The sequence below is a fragment of the Panthera leo genome, chromosome C2 (assembly GCF_018350215.1).
Source record: "Panthera leo isolate Ple1 chromosome C2, P.leo_Ple1_pat1.1, whole genome shotgun sequence".
In the NCBI taxonomy this organism is placed as follows: domain Eukaryota; kingdom Metazoa; phylum Chordata; class Mammalia; order Carnivora; family Felidae; genus Panthera; species Panthera leo.
In genome coordinates, this window is record NC_056687.1 from 97,974,900 (window position 1) to 97,992,569 (window position 17,670).

The 17,670-nt window shown below is 37.0% G+C and overlaps 1 protein-coding gene across 1 annotated transcript in view; it reads left to right on the forward strand.

Moving 5' to 3' along the window:
• Positions 1 to 17,670, forward strand: part of WDR49 (WD repeat domain 49) — a 139,092-nt gene that overhangs the window by 40,274 nt on the left and 81,148 nt on the right. The window contains exon 7 of the mRNA XM_042903330.1: positions 1,708 to 1,856. Coding sequence (XP_042759264.1) covers positions 1,708 to 1,856 — 149 coding nt within the window. The remainder of the gene's footprint in view (positions 1 to 1,707; positions 1,857 to 17,670) is intronic.

Below are 17,670 nucleotides of genomic sequence, written 5' to 3' on the forward strand. Positions count from 1 at the left end.
ACCACTACTACTACTATCACCACTACTACTACCACCACCACCACCACTACTACTACTACCACACTACTACCACTACTACTACTACTACTACAACCACCACCACTACTATAACTACTACCACCACCACCACCACCACCACCACACTACTAGTACTACAACCACCACCCCTGCTACTACTACCGCTACCACTACTACAACCACCACCGCTACCACTACAACCACCACCACCACTACCACTACTATCACCACTACTACTACCACTACTACCACCACTACCACCACCACCACTACTACTGCCACTACTGCAATTACTACTACTACCACTACTACGACTATGACTACTACTACCACTATGGCTGCTGCTGCTGCTTCTATAGCCACAACACACCTACACCAGAACTATGAAATATAGAAGGTTTTCACTGTTCAGAATGCAACCCCCACTGCTTTTTGAACATTTTCAGATTACCCTAGTTTTAGTTTAAAATGAGAGTTCTTTTTTTGATATGAAAGAGTATATTTTAGCTGAGGAAATAAGCTATAAAGTTTCGGGCACTAACTATTTAAAATATGTGACGTTTTGAAAGCTGATAATTTGATATGGTATATACATTAGTTCAAACACTATGAAAAAGTGAGGCACTAAAACTTAACAGGGTAGTTGTAGAGAATGGCGATACATGGCCTTTGGAATGGGTCATACTGATAACGCTCATGTAACAATTATCACTCACATGAAGAGTATTGGTATCAGCTAGGAGGCTGAGTCTCTAAAATCCCTAACAATCATGGCTGACAATCACAGTAAAAGATACCTTGAATAAAAAAAAAAAAAAAAAAAAGATACCTTGAATAGAAACTCAGGAATATGCCAATATTCACCTTTCAAAGAGGATTGTAGATCTATCTGATAAGGTTGGGTTAGCGAATTGAGTTTGGAAGGATGCAAATATCAACTATTTCATTGATTCATCGATTGAGTATTTCAACCCTACACACTGTCACTACTTTGTACCTGGCATAGTGCTGGAAAGAGAACAGTGAATAAGTTCAGCTCTACAGTCGGCCCCAAAGAAGAGAAAAACAAAGAGTGCTCTACTGAGTTTCCACAGACCAGAAACACCACTGGTCCACATGCTCTTGATGTGCTCCCTGAATAAAACCAATTCATGTTCAAAAATATCTTGTTCTCTCAATAGAGCAGGTCAAAAATATAATTCTGCTGTTTGTGTGCTTGTAAATATTCAATTGTTTATATGGCAGTGGAAATAATTTTTTCTATATCTTTTTCATTAATTTGGAAACTTTAAATATTGGTTTAGTTCTTTCTTACTCCTGGGATAACTAACTGTAACTTGGTGTATATTCCTAGGCTGTGCTAGCAGTAGAAGGAAAGCATGAGGACTGAGAAGCAGGATTTTGTGGCCTCCTGGCTGGGCCATTGGCTGCCTCCTAAACGGGACTCTCTTGTCCTGTGGCCCCATGAATACTCGTTCCCCACGTCTCCTTCCATTTCAACCTTTTCCGGTAATAGAACTCAGGCCTGTTAGTTTGCCATGATCTTCCTTTCTTCCAGGCGGGGTGCATTAGTGCTCAGAAAGCATTTAAGAACCTACAGATGTGCGATATGCACTCATTTCAAAAAGAAAATGGTATGGGTTATTCATGTACTAAAAGCACTTTTTTTTTCTTTCTAATTCTGGTTAGCAACTGCTGGCATCAACAATAAAGTTTGCCTTTGGAACCCCTATGTTGTCTCTAAACCGGTTGGTGTCCTCTGGGGTCACTCAGCCAGCGTAATAGCTGTTCAATTCTTTGCTGCAAGAAAACAACTTTTCAGCTTCTCCAAAGATAAAGTAAGCAATATCGTACATTGAAAGTATTTACTTCTGCCTCCTGGGTTCCTCCCTAAATCTATCCTTGGTCCTGAATTCCTCTGGGGGATGGTGTAGATTTTTAAAATATACTGGCTAACTACTATGTCTTTGGAAATCTAAATTAGGAAAAGATATTTATGGTAACTTAAGCATAGTCCTGGGCAACTAGACAAAGTATTTCCTTAAAAAACTTTTCTAAATGATATACTCGTGGATTTAATCTTTATAGCTGCACTCTTAGAAGCTCACATCTGGAGAGTTTCCAAAGTTCTCACTAATGCAATAGAAAAAAAAAAATAGCGATGGGGAAATGTTGCTTGGTAATTGTAAGATGTGGAATAGGCACAGCTAATTAGTTATTTTTTTTTTATATTGAAGAAATTCGGTAAATTAGAAATTTAAGTTAACCTGAAGACTATCAAGTTCATTAAGTACATTTCGATTGTGTAAATCAGTCCATTTCCATTTGGTGATGTTGATGGGATATTTGTTAAATGTCAGACAAAAACATGGTATCAGAACCAGGCATCCAGGTTGAATCCTGACCACATTATTTACTACCCATATTCCCCTTAGGAAAATTTCTTAATCTCTAATAATCTTGTCATTTGTTTCTCTGTCAAACTTTCATTTTGCATAATGCCTAATTTATAGACCCAGTTAACATGTGACAGATTTCAAGACACTTGGTTGTGAAGAGAAGGGGCGCAGGGCTATAGGCTTATGGGAACAGGCCCCACCTGAGGCTTTCAATGAATCTGACTTTTTATTTTATTCTAAAGTGATACGTGTATATGTAAAATCTAAACAGAAACTCATCTTCAACTCCTTAGCCTCATCCCACTCACAGGTCTTGCCAAACTTGTATATTTTGCTGTAATACCGATTGTGTCAATCTTCTCCCAAGTCTGGTTGATTCTACCATCAAAATATGTTTATCAGCCTCACCTCTCCCTCTCTGCTGCCACTGCTCTTAGTTCAAAATCTCCTTTTCTTTTACCCAAAATATAACAAAGATTTCCTAACATTTCTCCCTACATCCAGATGATCTGACTCCAGTCTGCCCTTTGTCCTGCTAATGAAGCGGTTTGTAAAAAAAAAAGCTTTTTTAGCACTTCATCTAATCCTCCGTCTAAGTATCAACTCCAGAATTCTTAAGCTTTCATACAAAGCCCTCTCCCAGTGTGTCAGCCCCACTTTATTTCCTGCTTTTCTTTTTCATTCATTTAAGGCTTCAGCCATATCCCAGTTGGCTGTTCCCACCCTGCTGCCTCAGGGCTCTGCAGTGTGCTCTTTCTTCTGCCTTTAGTTCCCTCTCCTTGATGATCAATTGACAAACCTCTTTTCACCCTCAGTCTCAAACTTTCTGGAGTCTTTCACACAGACTTCGGGGTTTGCTTCTCCACACTCCAGTTGCACCTGTGTGTCTCTTATTGGAACATGTATCCTGTTGTTTCAAAATTAACTGTTAGTTTGCTTCCTTAACCAGGGGGTGGTGTCTTTTTGGCTTGTATCCTTGGTATCCCTGTGTCTGGCACCTTGTAGTGTTTGTTCTGTGGTTATTTGTTGACACCTTGAAGGGAAGACATGTAACTATGAATCCAAAGTACCAAAAAACTCAGACTGAAAACGTTATTGATGTCCTCATCACATTTAGTTGTTTTATTTTTTGAGATCTTTGAGCACTTGGATATAACTTCCACTACTGAATTGAACAGTAATGTGCTTTGGGTACTCAAAGGTTATACATGTATCTTTTCCTAGATTTTGAGTCCTTAAGAACAAAGGTTATTTGTTGAGTTCGTTTTTTTCTGTTTCCCAGGACATAGCACATATTAATGTACTTAAACACATGTTAAATGGGACATATAAAATAGTGTAACTATCAATTAGCCGATGGGATCGATGAGGTTAAGGACTATTATATCTTTTTTGAATTGTGCCAAACACATAGTAACTCGTCCATACATCTTAAATGAATGAGTCTTTATCAAACAAATACGAAACAAATAACAAGTATTTTATCATTACAGAATTCCATGAAAGTGTTGAGTGAAAGAAAAAAAAAAACAACCCATCTTAGAGTGGGTTAGTAAACACTTTATTTGTCTTATTGAAGACTCTACCCTGGGAGACAGGATTTCAGGTTGTTCTGAAGAACTGCTCCAAAGTTTGTCTATTTATTTATTTATTTATTTATTATTATTTTTTAAATTTTTTCTTAACGTTTATTTATTTTTGAGACAGAGAGACAGAGCATGAGCGGGGAGGGTCAGAGAGAGGGAGACACAGAATCTGAAACAGGCTCCATCCAGGCTCTGAGCTGTCAGCACAGAGCCCGATGCGGGGCTCTAACCCCCGGACCGCGAGGTCATGACCTGAGCCGCAGTCGGACGCTTAACCGACTGAGCCACCCAGGCGCCCCCAAAGTTTGTCAATTTATAGGGGATTGTATACAAAACGAAGGGAAGGGTATACATGCTCGCAAGCAGTTCTCCAAGGTATAATTGCGTGTCACAAGGCAGACTTTGGTTGTAAAAATTAAGGTTTACTGATTTCCACACAGATGTGTGAAAGACCCCTTAGGTCATCTTAATACATTGTGTTTCTATCATATATGATTGTTCAAAAATACTTCCTGCATGCTTCTGCTTAACTGGTTTTCTGCTTCTTGTTTTTGGTTTCTCCTTGAAATCATTTGAGAGCCAGAGAAGGCTGACATCAGTTACCCACTGCGGTTTTAATGCACAAAGGGTTTTATAACTTTAAAAGCGAGTGAAAAAAAAAAAAAAAAAGTCATCAGAGTCACAGTTGATTGTGTATAGGTATCATCAATGTTAAGACTACCTAGCCTCTCCCAAAGCTGTTTTATCATTCTATTTTTGCTTTGACTTCTAAACCATTACGTTGTAATAAAGCTTGTCATGCTGTCTTTTACATTAGTCTAAATCCATTTCACTTTGATAAAGGCATAGTAATCTTAGTCTTTACGTCTTTATAACAAACAGGGCTTTCTACTACCAGGTTAAGCCTTTGCTTTATTGCTATACAATTCTTTTGGATGTTTTATGGGACTAGGGTAAAGGAACAGGGCAAATGAAAGACAACATCTTTTTTTTTCAAAGAGCCTTTGAATGAATCATATTTTTGTCAATGAGTTAGAGACTTTCAGACCAAAGCAATTTAGATCTAAATAATTTCTTCCAAAAATGATCTGAGACTTCAGGTGGTGGGTTTTTGTTTTGTTTTGTTTTGTTTTGTTTGTTTTGTTTTTGGAAGACTGCTGTAGTACCATTTTCCAGTGATGATTAAATAAATTTATCCCTATAGAATTTGGTAAATTTGGTACCACACTAAATAATAGTCCATTTACATTGTGCTTTAGACTCCTAAACTTCACTAATGACAGCACCCTGCTGGGGGTCAGTAACTTGGGGATTTGGAGGAGGAATTACCATGGGGAGTAAAAGGATTTTCAAAGCCTAGCAGAGATCTCTCTGCTGGAGGCCAACATTGCAACCCGTGAGCCTGATTAGCCTCTTCTATTGCTCCTAACTCTTCTAGGCTCTTCACCTGATTTGCCCATCAGAATCATATCACTTTGGAACTTAATCCTTCATTTAAGGTTGTGATTTTTCTTCTTTTTTTTTTCTTCAAATTTTTACTTAAATTCTAGTTGCATATAGTGTAATATTGGCTTCAGGAGTAGAATTTAGTGATTCATCACTTAAAACAGCCAGTGCATAACAGAACAAGTGCCCTCCTTAATACCCATCACCCATTTAGCCCATCCTTCACCCACCTCCCCTCTATCAACCCTCAGTTTGTTCTCAATAGCTAAGACTCTCTTATGGCTTGCTTTCCTCTCTTCCCCCCTCCCCCCACTTCCCCTATGTTCATCTGTTTTGTTTTTCTAAATTCAACATATGAGTGAAATCATATGGTATTTGTCTTGCTCTGACTGACTTACTTTGCTTATCATAGTACACTCTAGCTCCATCCACATCACTGCAAATGGCAAGATTTCATTTTTTTGATGGTCGAGTAATAGTCCATTGTATCTATATACCACATCTTCTTTATCCGTTCATCAGTTGATGGGCACATTGGCTCTTTCCATAATTTGGCTATTCCTGATAATGCTGCTGTAAACATTAGGGTGCATGTGCCCCTTCAAATCAGTATTTTTGTATACTTTGGGTAAATACCTAGTATACTAATGCAATTGCTGATTCGTAGTATAGTTCTATTTTTAACTTGTTGAGGAAACTCATACTGTTTTTCACAGCGGCTACAACAGTTTGCATTGCATTCCCAATAATATAAGATGGTTCCCCTCTCTCCACATCCTCATCAACACTGGTTGTTCCTTGTGTTGTAAACTTTAGCCATTCTGACAGGTGTGAGGTGGTAGCTTATTGTAGTTTTGAATTGTCATTCCCTGATGGTGAGTGATGTTGAGTATCTTTTCATGTGTTTGTTAGCTATCTGGATGTCTTCTTTGGAAAAAATGTCTGCTCGTGTCTTCTGCCCATTTCTTCACTGGATTTTTTTGGAGGGGTGTTGAGTTTGATAAGTTCTTTACAGATCTTTGATTCCAACCCTTTATCAGAGATGTAATTTGCAAATATCTTCTCCCATTCCACAGGCTGCCTTTTAGTTTTGTTGATTGTTTCCTTTACTATTTCCTTTGTTCCTTATCTGGATGAAGTCCCAATAGCTCAAGTTGTGCTTTTGTTTCCCTTGCCTCCAGAGATGTGTCTGGTAAGAGGTTGCTCAGGCCAACGTCAAAGAGGTTGCTGCCTGTGTTCTCTAGGCTGATGATGGTTTCCTGTGTCACATGTTGGTCTTTCATCCATTTTGAATTTATTTTTGTGTATGGTATAAGAAAATTTCATTTTTCTGCATGTTGCTGTCCAGTTTTTCCAATACCATTTGTTGAAGAGAGTGTCTTTGTTAATGGATATTCTTTTCTGCTTTGTCAAAGATTAGTTGGCCATATAGTTGGCCAGAAGTTGGGTCCACTTCTGGGTTTTCTGTTCCATTGATCTATGTGTCTGTTTTTGTGTTAGTACCATACCGTTTTCATGATTGCAACTTCATAACATAGCTTGACGTTTGGAATTGTGATGCCTCCAGCTTTCTTTTTCTTTTTCAAGACTGCTGTAATTATTCAGGGTCTTTTGTGATTCCATAAAAATTTTAGGAATGTTTGTTTAAGGTTCTGATTTTTTTCAGACCCTGATTTCTACATTGTAGACCCAAAGTTGATAAGAAAAATACAAAGTGAGACTTTGTGTTATGATTATATCTTACCTGCTTGTCTTCCTTTTTCTTCTGTGTACTCTTCCTCCTCAACTTCCCTCTGTTCATCCAGAAACAAAGCCATTTTCATTTTGTTTAAACTACACAGGTAAAGGGGCACCTGGGTGGCTCAGTCGGTTAAGCATCCGACTTTGGCTCAGGTCATGATCTCACGGTCCGTAAGTTCGAGCCCCGCGTCAGGCTCTGTGCTGACAGCTCAGAGCCTGGAGCCTGTTTCAGATTCTGTGTCTCCCTCTCTCTCTGACCCTTCCCCGTTCATGCTCTGTCTCTCTCTGTCTCAAAAATAAATAAACATTAAAAAAAAATTAAAAAAAAACCTACACAGGTAAATAGGTTAATGCCCTTCCATAAAAATTATAAATGAGGAAAAATGTAGTGCAAAAAATGGATACTCCTTTTGTTTATTTCCCCTTCAAATCCATTTCTCTCCCAAGAAACAGCCATTATTAACCCTTGATGTATATCTTCTCATAATTTTTGTTATACAGTTGGCCCTTAAATAGTGTGGGAGTTAGAGGCACTTACCCCACACATAGCCAAAACTTCATGTATAACTTTTCACTCCTCAAATACTTAACTACCAGTAGCCTACTACTGTTGACTAGAAGTCTTACTGATAAGTAAGTTAATCATAAGTAGTTGAGTAACACATATTTTGTATATTTTATGTATTATAGACTGTATTCTTACCACAAAGTAAGGTGGAGAAAAGGCAATGCTAAGGAAACATAAGGAAGAGTAAATACATTTGCAAATACATTTGCAGCACTATACTGAATTTATATTAAAAAAAATATCACAGGGGCACCTGGGTGGCTCAGTCGGTTGAGCGTCCGACTTCAGCTCAGGTCACGATCTCGAGGTCCGTGAGTTTGAGCCCCGCGTCAGGCTCTGGGCTGATGGCTCAGAGCCTGGAGCCTGCTTCCGATTCTGTGTCTCCCTCTCTCTCTGCCCCTCCCCCGTTCATGCTCTGTCTCTCTCTGTCTCAAAAATAAATAAATGTTAAAAAAAAAAAAAAATTAAAAAAAAAATATCACATATAAGTGGGCCTGCAGAGTTCAAGCCCATGTTGTTCAAGGGTTAACTGTATTATATATTATGTATATATAATAATATAATATATTTTATTTTATTATGTTATATTGTATTGTATTATAGTATTATATATACTATCTTGTGTATGAGTACAAATACAAGGTAGTATTTATTATTAGTTTTTATGTAAATGGTATCATACAAGACATTTTTTCTGCAGCTTGGTTTTCCTTAAAGAATAGCTCCTGGAGATCTTTCTGTGTGACTACACAGAGACCTGAATTTTTACTTGATGCATAGTAATCCATAGTAATAGATAGTCATAACTTTATTATCAAGCACCTGTTGATTGTAAAAGATATTTCTAAGTTTTTACTGTTATAAACAATCTTTTTAAAATTTTTTTCTGTTTATTTTTGAGATAGAAAGAGAGAGAGAGAGCATGTACAAGCATGAGTGAGGGAGGGGCAGAGAGAGAAGGGGACAGAGGATCCAAACTGGGCTCTGTGCTGACAGCCTGATGGGGGGCTCAAACTCACAAACCAGGAGATTATGACCTGAGCCCTGAGATCATGACCTGAGCCAAAGTGATAAGCTTAACCGACTGAACCATCCAGGTGCCCCAACCTTTATAAACCGTCTTACACACACACACACACACACACACACACACACACACACACACACTTTAAAACACTGTATGTTAATTTCTTTGTGATAAGTTACTAATATAAGTCCCTAGATTGAATGCTCTTGGGTCAACAGAGATGCATTCCTTAAATATTTTTTTTAAATATTGCTGATTTCGGGGCGCCTGGGTGGCTGTTGGTTAAGCATCTGACTTCGGCTCACATCATGATCTCACCAGTCAGAATTTGAGCCCCGCATTGGGCTCTGTGCTGATGGCTCAGAGCCTGGAGCCTGCTTCAGATTCTGTGTCTCCCTCTCTCTCTGCCCTTCCCCCACTCGTTCTATTTCTCTCTCTCTCTCTCTCTCTCTCAAAAATAAACAGTAAATTTTTTTAAATAATCCTGATTTAGATCTAGAAACATTGTACTTGTCGATATACTTATCAGACGTGTGTAAATATGCCTGTTTCTCCAATCGTGTCAATAATGGATGCTATTAATGTGGTCACTTTTTTGTGTGTGAATCTGATGGACAAAAACCTATGATGAGTTTCTTTTTCAGATTTCTTTTTCCTTATTTATTTTTGGGGGGTGTATTACCTGATCATGCCCTTCATCTTATTAGCTCTTGTCTTTTTCTTATTGATTTGTAGTAGTTTGAAAAATATTTTAATTTTCCTTTACTATAGATAATGCAATATTTCACTTGTTTCAAGCATATAAGAAATGATTTTCTTTATGGCTCTAGATTTTATATCTAGCTTAGGAATGTCTTCCATACTTCCTATTTATAAAATATGAAATATCTCCTTTATTTTCTACCAATAGTTTTTTCTGTTGTTGAATATATTTTGCATTTACCTTTGCAGTTTATCTAAAGTTTTTTTTTCCTACAAATGGATATCCAAATTATTTTTTGAATAATTTGTCTCTCACTGGTTTGAAATGCTATTGTTATCATCATTTGAATTACTGTATGTATATGAATTTGTTTCTGGATGCTTTATTCTTTCTATCAGTCTACTTGTCTTTTCCTACATAATACACTATCCAACCAGCATAACTATTGATACCTGGTAGGTCATTTTCTACTTCTTTCCCTTTTTCAGTTTTAACTGTCTTCTGCATTTTATCCCTCCAAGTACATTTTAGGATCAATATTCATGTTCCATGAAAAAAAAAAATACACTAGTATTTGGGTTGAAATTTGATTGAATGATGATATTCGACATCTGTAAAGTACTGAGAAACCACAGCCTCTATCTCACCATGTATTCATTCTTTTAGCCATCTTTCAGAAAAATTTCATGCCACGAATCTCTTTCCCATTCCTTGTTCAGGTTTTTTGTACGTATCTTAGCAAGTGTGACCACCTTTAGGAGGTGTGGCCCCTGTCTATATAACCCATTCATTGAGTTTTTTATTTTAATGTAGTATTTTTCTTCTAAAACATTTTTGTTAACTGGTAATTTGGGATAGTCTTTTGGTGCTTGCTCATTTTGGGGATTTTGACTTCTAGCTCTTTCATTTCCACGTAATTATTATCTGTCCTTATGTAATAATTCCAGTATCTGGACTTTGAAAGATCTAAATCCGATATTGGCTATTCTGGTGATTCTTTCTCTTGGTGACTTGTTTCCTTTTTATGTTTTGTTATCTTTTATTGTCACCTCATTTGTCACTGTTGCTAAACTCTAGGCATTCTGAGGAACTAAACTGGAGATGCTCTCCTCCAGAAATTTCTATTTGTTTCTGAAGGTGGAAGCGAGCAAGGATGCCGCCTACGGCTACTACGTGCTCCCTTTCTCTTGTCCAGTTTAATCGAACAGTCTTGCCTCGGTGCCTGCGCCTAGCGGATGGTCGGTGCCTGCACCTAGCGGATGGTCCACGGCTCAAGCTCCCGGTTGTAGGAGCTTTTCCGTGTTAAGTTTGTTACTTTTTTCCTCTTTTTTCTTTTGGATCTGTGGAGATTGTTCCCACTCCTTGAAAACTCAGCAAGGCAGCAGAAATGATGTTCTGTTCAGAACTGTGTTCCTTTGAAGCAGAAAGGCCCCCTACAAAAACCTAGACTGTAATGACACTTGAACCAGAGTTCTCTTGTTCCAGCTGGTTTTCATTTGTTTGCTTCAAAGCTGTGATTAGTATAGATCTCAAGAGAGAAGAAACAAAGAGAGAGAGAGAGAGGAAGAAAGAAATTTGAAGTGTTTAAGTTTACTTTGTAAAATAAGATAGGAATGGTGATCTTTGAAAAGCAAAATTAGAAAAAAAATGTTTTGAAGACTAAGAAAAATTCTGTTATGTGAGTAATGATAAGGGCAAAAAAATCAGTTTAATTGAGATTTTTTTCAATATCCCAAGTAAACTTTTGATCTGAAAAAGGGTATCACCTGAAATAAAATGTTGGTATTAGTTAAGTGTATTAAACTTGAGTTTATTAAATTTAAATTTATTAAGGCTGAACTAGGACATCAATGAGATTTTTGCAGAATAATTCACAGTGTTAGTTAGAAAGGTTTTGACTTTTTCTAGTTCAGCAATAGAATATACAAACCAACACCTAACAGAAATTTAAGTCTTAGAGCTGTAGATCTTCTCTCATTTTCACTGAAAAGAATGAAAACAAAACAAAACAAAACAAAACAAAACAAAACAAAAAAACAGAGAAGATAATGGTTCTGGTAACAATTTAAAGATGATTAGCTCAAGAGAAGATTTTAATTTCCAGCCAATATTTTGGGTTTGACTTCAATCCTGGGGGGAAAAAACTGGTAAAAATATTTCTTAAAGGAAACTCTGTTCTATGACTTTATGATAAAACATTATCTGAGGTATTCAGTAGAATACTTTTGCTTGCATATATCATGTCAAACAAAATAGCCTTTAAGGGTTCACTGGTGATGCTTTCGTGGATTATCCAGAGGCTTAAATTCTAAATAAATAAGCTTGTTAAAACATAAAGGACTATTCAGGAGACCCAATTCCATCAGGTCCTGTTATGCTATCGTCTGCAAGTAGGTTATCCATTTTTGTGGATTACCCTGGAGAGCTGAGCGGCTGTACTGCTGTCCTCAAAATCCCCTCGTGATACATACTCTCTTTCCCTTTTTCTTGTTTCATTTTATATCTATCCCCTACAGGACTGCAGGAGTTAGTAGCAAATGTTTGATGAAGCCAAACAGGTCTCACTTTGATAGTCACCTGAGTCTGTTTTCTACTTTTCTTTCCCTCACTTTTATATCATTATTGGGAAACTATAAACCTCTTTTGTCTCCTACTTTGAATTAAACTTGGAGGGGCGCCTGGGTGGCTCAGTCGGTTAAGCGTCCGACTTCAGCTCAGGTCATGATCTCACAGTTCCTGAGTTCAAGCTCTGTGTTGGGCTCTGTGCTGACAGCTCAGCCCGGAGCCTGCTTTTGATTCTGTTGTCTCCCTCTCTCTGCCCCTCCCACACTCACGCTTTTTCTCTCTCTGTCTCTCAAAAATGAATAAATGTTAAAAAAAAATTAAAAGAAAAACTTGGAGATGTTGCCAGTATATAAATAATGCTGATTTGGTTTTAGAAAGTGCACTGAAAACAGATTCTTTATCTATCCGTATCTATTCATGCATCCACCCATCCATGAAGTTACCCATTTACAAATCTAGTAGAGGACGAAATAACAGTTTTATTTATTTATTTTCGTATCTGTTTAGTACAGTTTTACTATGTTTATGTGAAATGATGCTGTCTCTTGCAGGAAGCAGGGAAAAAAATTCTTCAGCAAAATTAGACTGACAACATGGTGAGGTCCTACATTTCTTTGGTCCAGTCTTCAGAGTGCACGTTCTTAAATCTGTTTGAATTGTTGTTGTTTTGGGATGCACAGATAATAGGTTGAGCAACCTCGGTACATTCTAGACAGAATTGAGAGAATTTCAGAGCTGGCAGGGGTCCCTTTAGGAGAAAGGTGAGGAAATGAAAAGGTAACATTGCATACCTGAACTGCCAACTTGGAGTAGTATTAAAATGAGGGTCTGGGTGTCTGGTCTCAGCCCAGTGACTTCTTGTTCTAATGTATACAAATAACAAAATATTTGCTTTGATAATCCTGCATTATTAAATGGCCAACAGTTGAAACAAGGGGAAGTTTAGGCAGAAAAATATGTCCGCATCGTTACGTAAAAAGCTAACTGTTGTCATGCTATTAAATCATAAGCTCGGGTACTCATTCCTTTTAATATAAAAATGGAGATGAAATAGAAAGCTCCCAAACATGCCATTTCAAGGACTAGACTTAGGAAGGCTGAGTGTGGACGGACATCACAAGTTCTCAGCTATCATGATGAAAGCCGGATGTGCAGTTTAAATGAAAATTTGCGGAAAATATAAAATAAAAAAGCATCAATTGTTCAATTGTAAGTTTTAAGCTTAGATGTTTGTCAGTCTGTCTATTTTTCCTACTGAGAATGACGAAAACCTCTCTAGGAAATCTGGAATGAAAATTGGTATTAAATATATGTCTTTCTACACTGTAGCCTAATTCTATCCCTGAAGTCAATTTCAACGTAACAGAGAAGAACCCGGGCTTCTCAAATACTAACTAGATATTTAAGTTACATTTTGTCAAAGAATGTGATTAATAAAACTGAATTAACGTGAGATATTTTTGTGATTAAAAGCGTAAAGACTGATGAGGAAAGAAGGGGAATATAGTTATCTGGTTTAAAGCCAAGCCACATAATATTACTGACTAAGCTGAGAGAAAGATTTCTTGTTCAAGGATATTAGCACTGACCTTAAAACCATGTAGAGAAGCAGTCAAGGTAGAATGCAAAAGAAATGCTTGGGAAATTAAAAACGAACCAACAAAAACAAGGAAACAAAACACTAATACCTGAGCCCCATCCTCAGAGATTCTGATTAATAGACCTGGCAGAAGGGCCCAAATAGGTCATTTCTAAGGTACCATTGGTGTTTCTAACGTCAAGATTAAGAACCATTTGTATAGAACGTGGTAGCGTAGAAAAACTGGAAAACATGGTATGTGACATGATTTCTAAGAGCATACTAGAACACTGTTCTGTGCAATGATGGTAATACATCAATATTGTTGCTTTGATTCTCAACAGAGAGAAAAATTAGAGAATTAAAGATGGGAGGGGACTTAAAGGGATCGAGGATCACTAAGAGAGTTAAGGGATCTTCAGAGGAAGAAGAGAAATCAGAACAATAAAATTAATTTTAAGAACAAGTAATGAATATACACATTTTGATAAAAACATATTTCTAGTTTTGATTGCTAATAGCAAGAACTGACCTATCATAGACAAGAGGTTATCGCTCATCTATTTTTAATTTTTCATTTAATTTATGCAACTAAGTGTCAATAAAATATGAAAGGCAATATAAATTACTTGAACAACACAGTGGAAAATGATTCTGTGAAAATTATAGTCCATTAATACTGTTGAGTTATTATTAATCTTTATTCAACTATGCCCCAGATTATTATCCTGACATGAAGTTAGTTTCTATTTTTTAGAAGGGAGTCTATACTAAACAAGACAGGATTCTGAACAATGAGGGTATAACGATTATAAGCAGTACGAGTGTTTGAGAATGATGGAGATAAGTCTAATCTTGTGGCTTTAACATTCAAAATAAGTTTATCAATTCTATTTATATTTAGAGCACATTGAAAAATATTTGCAAGTCTTTGTTATTATAGTATTTATATTTTTGAGGATAAATATATTCTGGAGTATTGCCAGAATAGTTTAAATAGAAATAATTTAGTAATGTTTAAGAACCAGAATGGTTCTTTAATGAAAAATTCTTGCCACAGAACCAACTTACTTCATAAATATATATTCTTGGGGTTAGAAGGATTGGTAATGCTGTTTATCTGGCAGGGGTTGACTAGGTCATTTTAAGTTTGTTATAATTGTTGGTAGATGGAGAGATTACCCTATACATTAAGCATAATTATTTCTATAAGATGTTTGAAAAGTTTCATAAAATGTCATTGTGGATTTTATGAGATTTGCAATTGGGTGAATAACGATGCAGAAGTGAGGCAAGTTTTTATGGGGTTCTATATTCTTGGATTTTATCCTAGCTGATGAACTCCACCAATGAGCTGGATAAATAGTTATTAGCTGAGCCACAATGTTCAACAAATTAAAAAAAAAATTATTGAACATCTATTATGTCTCATGGGATATGTGGACAAATTAGGGAGGAATTGTCAATATAGCTGAATTAGGATTCAAAACTATATTGTCATACTTGGAAACTTTGAACAAAAAGTAGGAAAATCCTAGTCTTAGCTTAAAGCATCAGATTTTTGAGGGTAGGATGGTAAACGTCTGGCTTGATTATTTGTTCGTGGGAGTAAGATTTAAGAGTTTTGCACAGAGCCTCAAGGTAAGCAAAATTCCTGATGGATTGACTTAATCACGATGCGAAAACAAGTGACTTGAAAGCGGTCACAGCGCCTATAACAGTGTAGAACACACCTGAAATACTGGATCCATTCTGAGGATTTATCTTACATTTTGATGAGTAGAGAGATACTGTCTTAAATTGATAATGTGATAATTAATGTGTAAGTGTATTATTTTAAAGTATCACAACCAGTAGGACCAGAAAAAAAAGTTTAGATTGGGAGGAGTGAGAAGGGAGAAAGAGCATGTAAGCAACGCCTTTTCATTCAAAGGAGAGTCATTTGATCAATATGTGATATTTGCGCGCACACACACACACACACACACACACTGCTATTATTTGGTGTCATGGAGAAATCCATGACTCAGGAAGAGTTAAAGAAGGCTGTCTTCAAGTAATAAAAATTTAAAAGATAATTTAAAAAAGGCTGTCTCTGAGGAGTAGGGCTTGAGGTTTAGAGGGATGGGGGATGGGCTGCGAATAAAGCCCTCCAGTGCTATTGGATTTCACACCGTCAACATATCCAACTATGGTTTCAAAAGTTGAAAAAATCTGAATGATGATCCTCCCCTGGAGAGAAAGTGCAAAGACTGAGAGAATCAAGAGGCTGCTATGGATCAGTGAGTTCTGATGTTAAGATGGTTGAAGGAACTGGGATCATTTACCATGGACAAGAAGTGTTAAGAAGAGGCTTATGTTAAGAGACTCTTAAAAACTGAGAGCAAACTGAGGGTTGATGGGCGGTGGGAGGGAGGGAAGGGTAGGTGATGGGCACTGAAGAGGGCATCTTTTGGGATGAGCACTGGGTGTGGTATGGAAACCAATTTGACAATAAATTTCATATATTAAAAAATAAAATAAAATAAAATAAAATAAAATAAAATAAAATAAAATAAAAAGAAGAGGCTTATGTAGATGTAGGAAAAGAGGGTAGAACCAGAAGGTAGAAGAGGATATCTCTGGGTGAATGTACATAGTAGATACCACAGGGACTTTTAACCTGCAGATTCTGAGTATATACATATGTTTGGGAGATGCGCGTGTCTATATGCTCAAAGAAATTATATGCAAGATTCTGTATATATATATGGGCATATGCATTTAGGAGGAGGGGATAGACCATCATTTTGAACAGATTTTATTTTCCCGAAAGATTATATGATTTAAAATAGGTTAAGGCACACCTGGGTGGCTCAGTCACTCAAGCCTCTGACTCTCAATCTCAGCTCAGGTCATGATCTACAGTTCGTGAGTTTGAGCCCCACATCAGGCTCTGTGCAGACGGCTCAGAGCCTGCTTGGGGTTCTGTCTTTCCTCTCTGCCCCTCACCTATTTGTGCTCTCTCTCTCTCTCTAAAGATAAAATAATGTACTTTAAAAATAAATAAATAAAATAAAATAGATTAAGAGCTGGGGTGTCTGGGTGGCTCAGTCAGTTAGTTAAGTGTCCAACTCTTGATTTCAGCTCAGGTCATGATCTCATGATTTGTGAGTTCAAGCCCTGCACTGGGCTCTGCACTGACAGTGTAGAGCCTGCTTGGGATTCTTGCTCTCTCCTTCTTTCTCTGTTCTTCCCCCACTTGTGCTTGCTCTCTCTCTCTCTCTCTCTCTCTCTCAAAATAAATAAACTTAAAAAAATAAAAATAAGTTAAGAACTACAGGGTTGCCTGTAAACACTCATTTAAACAGAGACCGTTTTTTATCAATAATTTAGAAATCTTACATCGGATAATACAGACTAGTTTATTTGAAAGAACCCTTTCTGCTCTTAGGTTCTAATATTTACACGATGAAAAAAATAATGAAATACACTTAATAATAAAAGCATTTATTGAACACTTTTTACATGCTGGTTATCATACTAAATGCTTGACACGGGCTCTGGTTCAATCTTCAGAGCATTGGATGAGTTAGGTACTACATCAAAACCTCAGATAGACAGATAAACTTGTTAGAGGTCACCGTAGAATAAGAGGCAGAACTAAGATGAGAACTCAAAAAGTCTAACTCTAGAGCTGGCCTGCTCACATCTTTTGGAGGGACTTTTCACTGTCTTCACTGTGACTCTCCCTCACTGGCCTGCGTTAATGCTGTTCCATGAGTGAGAACAGCAGCGTGTATACCTGCAAAGCTGCTCTTCCTGTTTCCTCCCGTGTTTGTCTCATTCTGTCTGCATGTCATTTTTGTGCCTTATTTGTCTGTGTTTGAATAAGAATCTGATGTCTGTGGTTTATGTGAACTTGAGTTCACTTAATACCGAGTCTTTTATTTCACATGCATACACAATATATATGTATGTATATACTATGTAGGTAATATGCTATACTCTATAGCTATAAAAGAGGTTAATATGTATATATAATGCATAACAACTATAT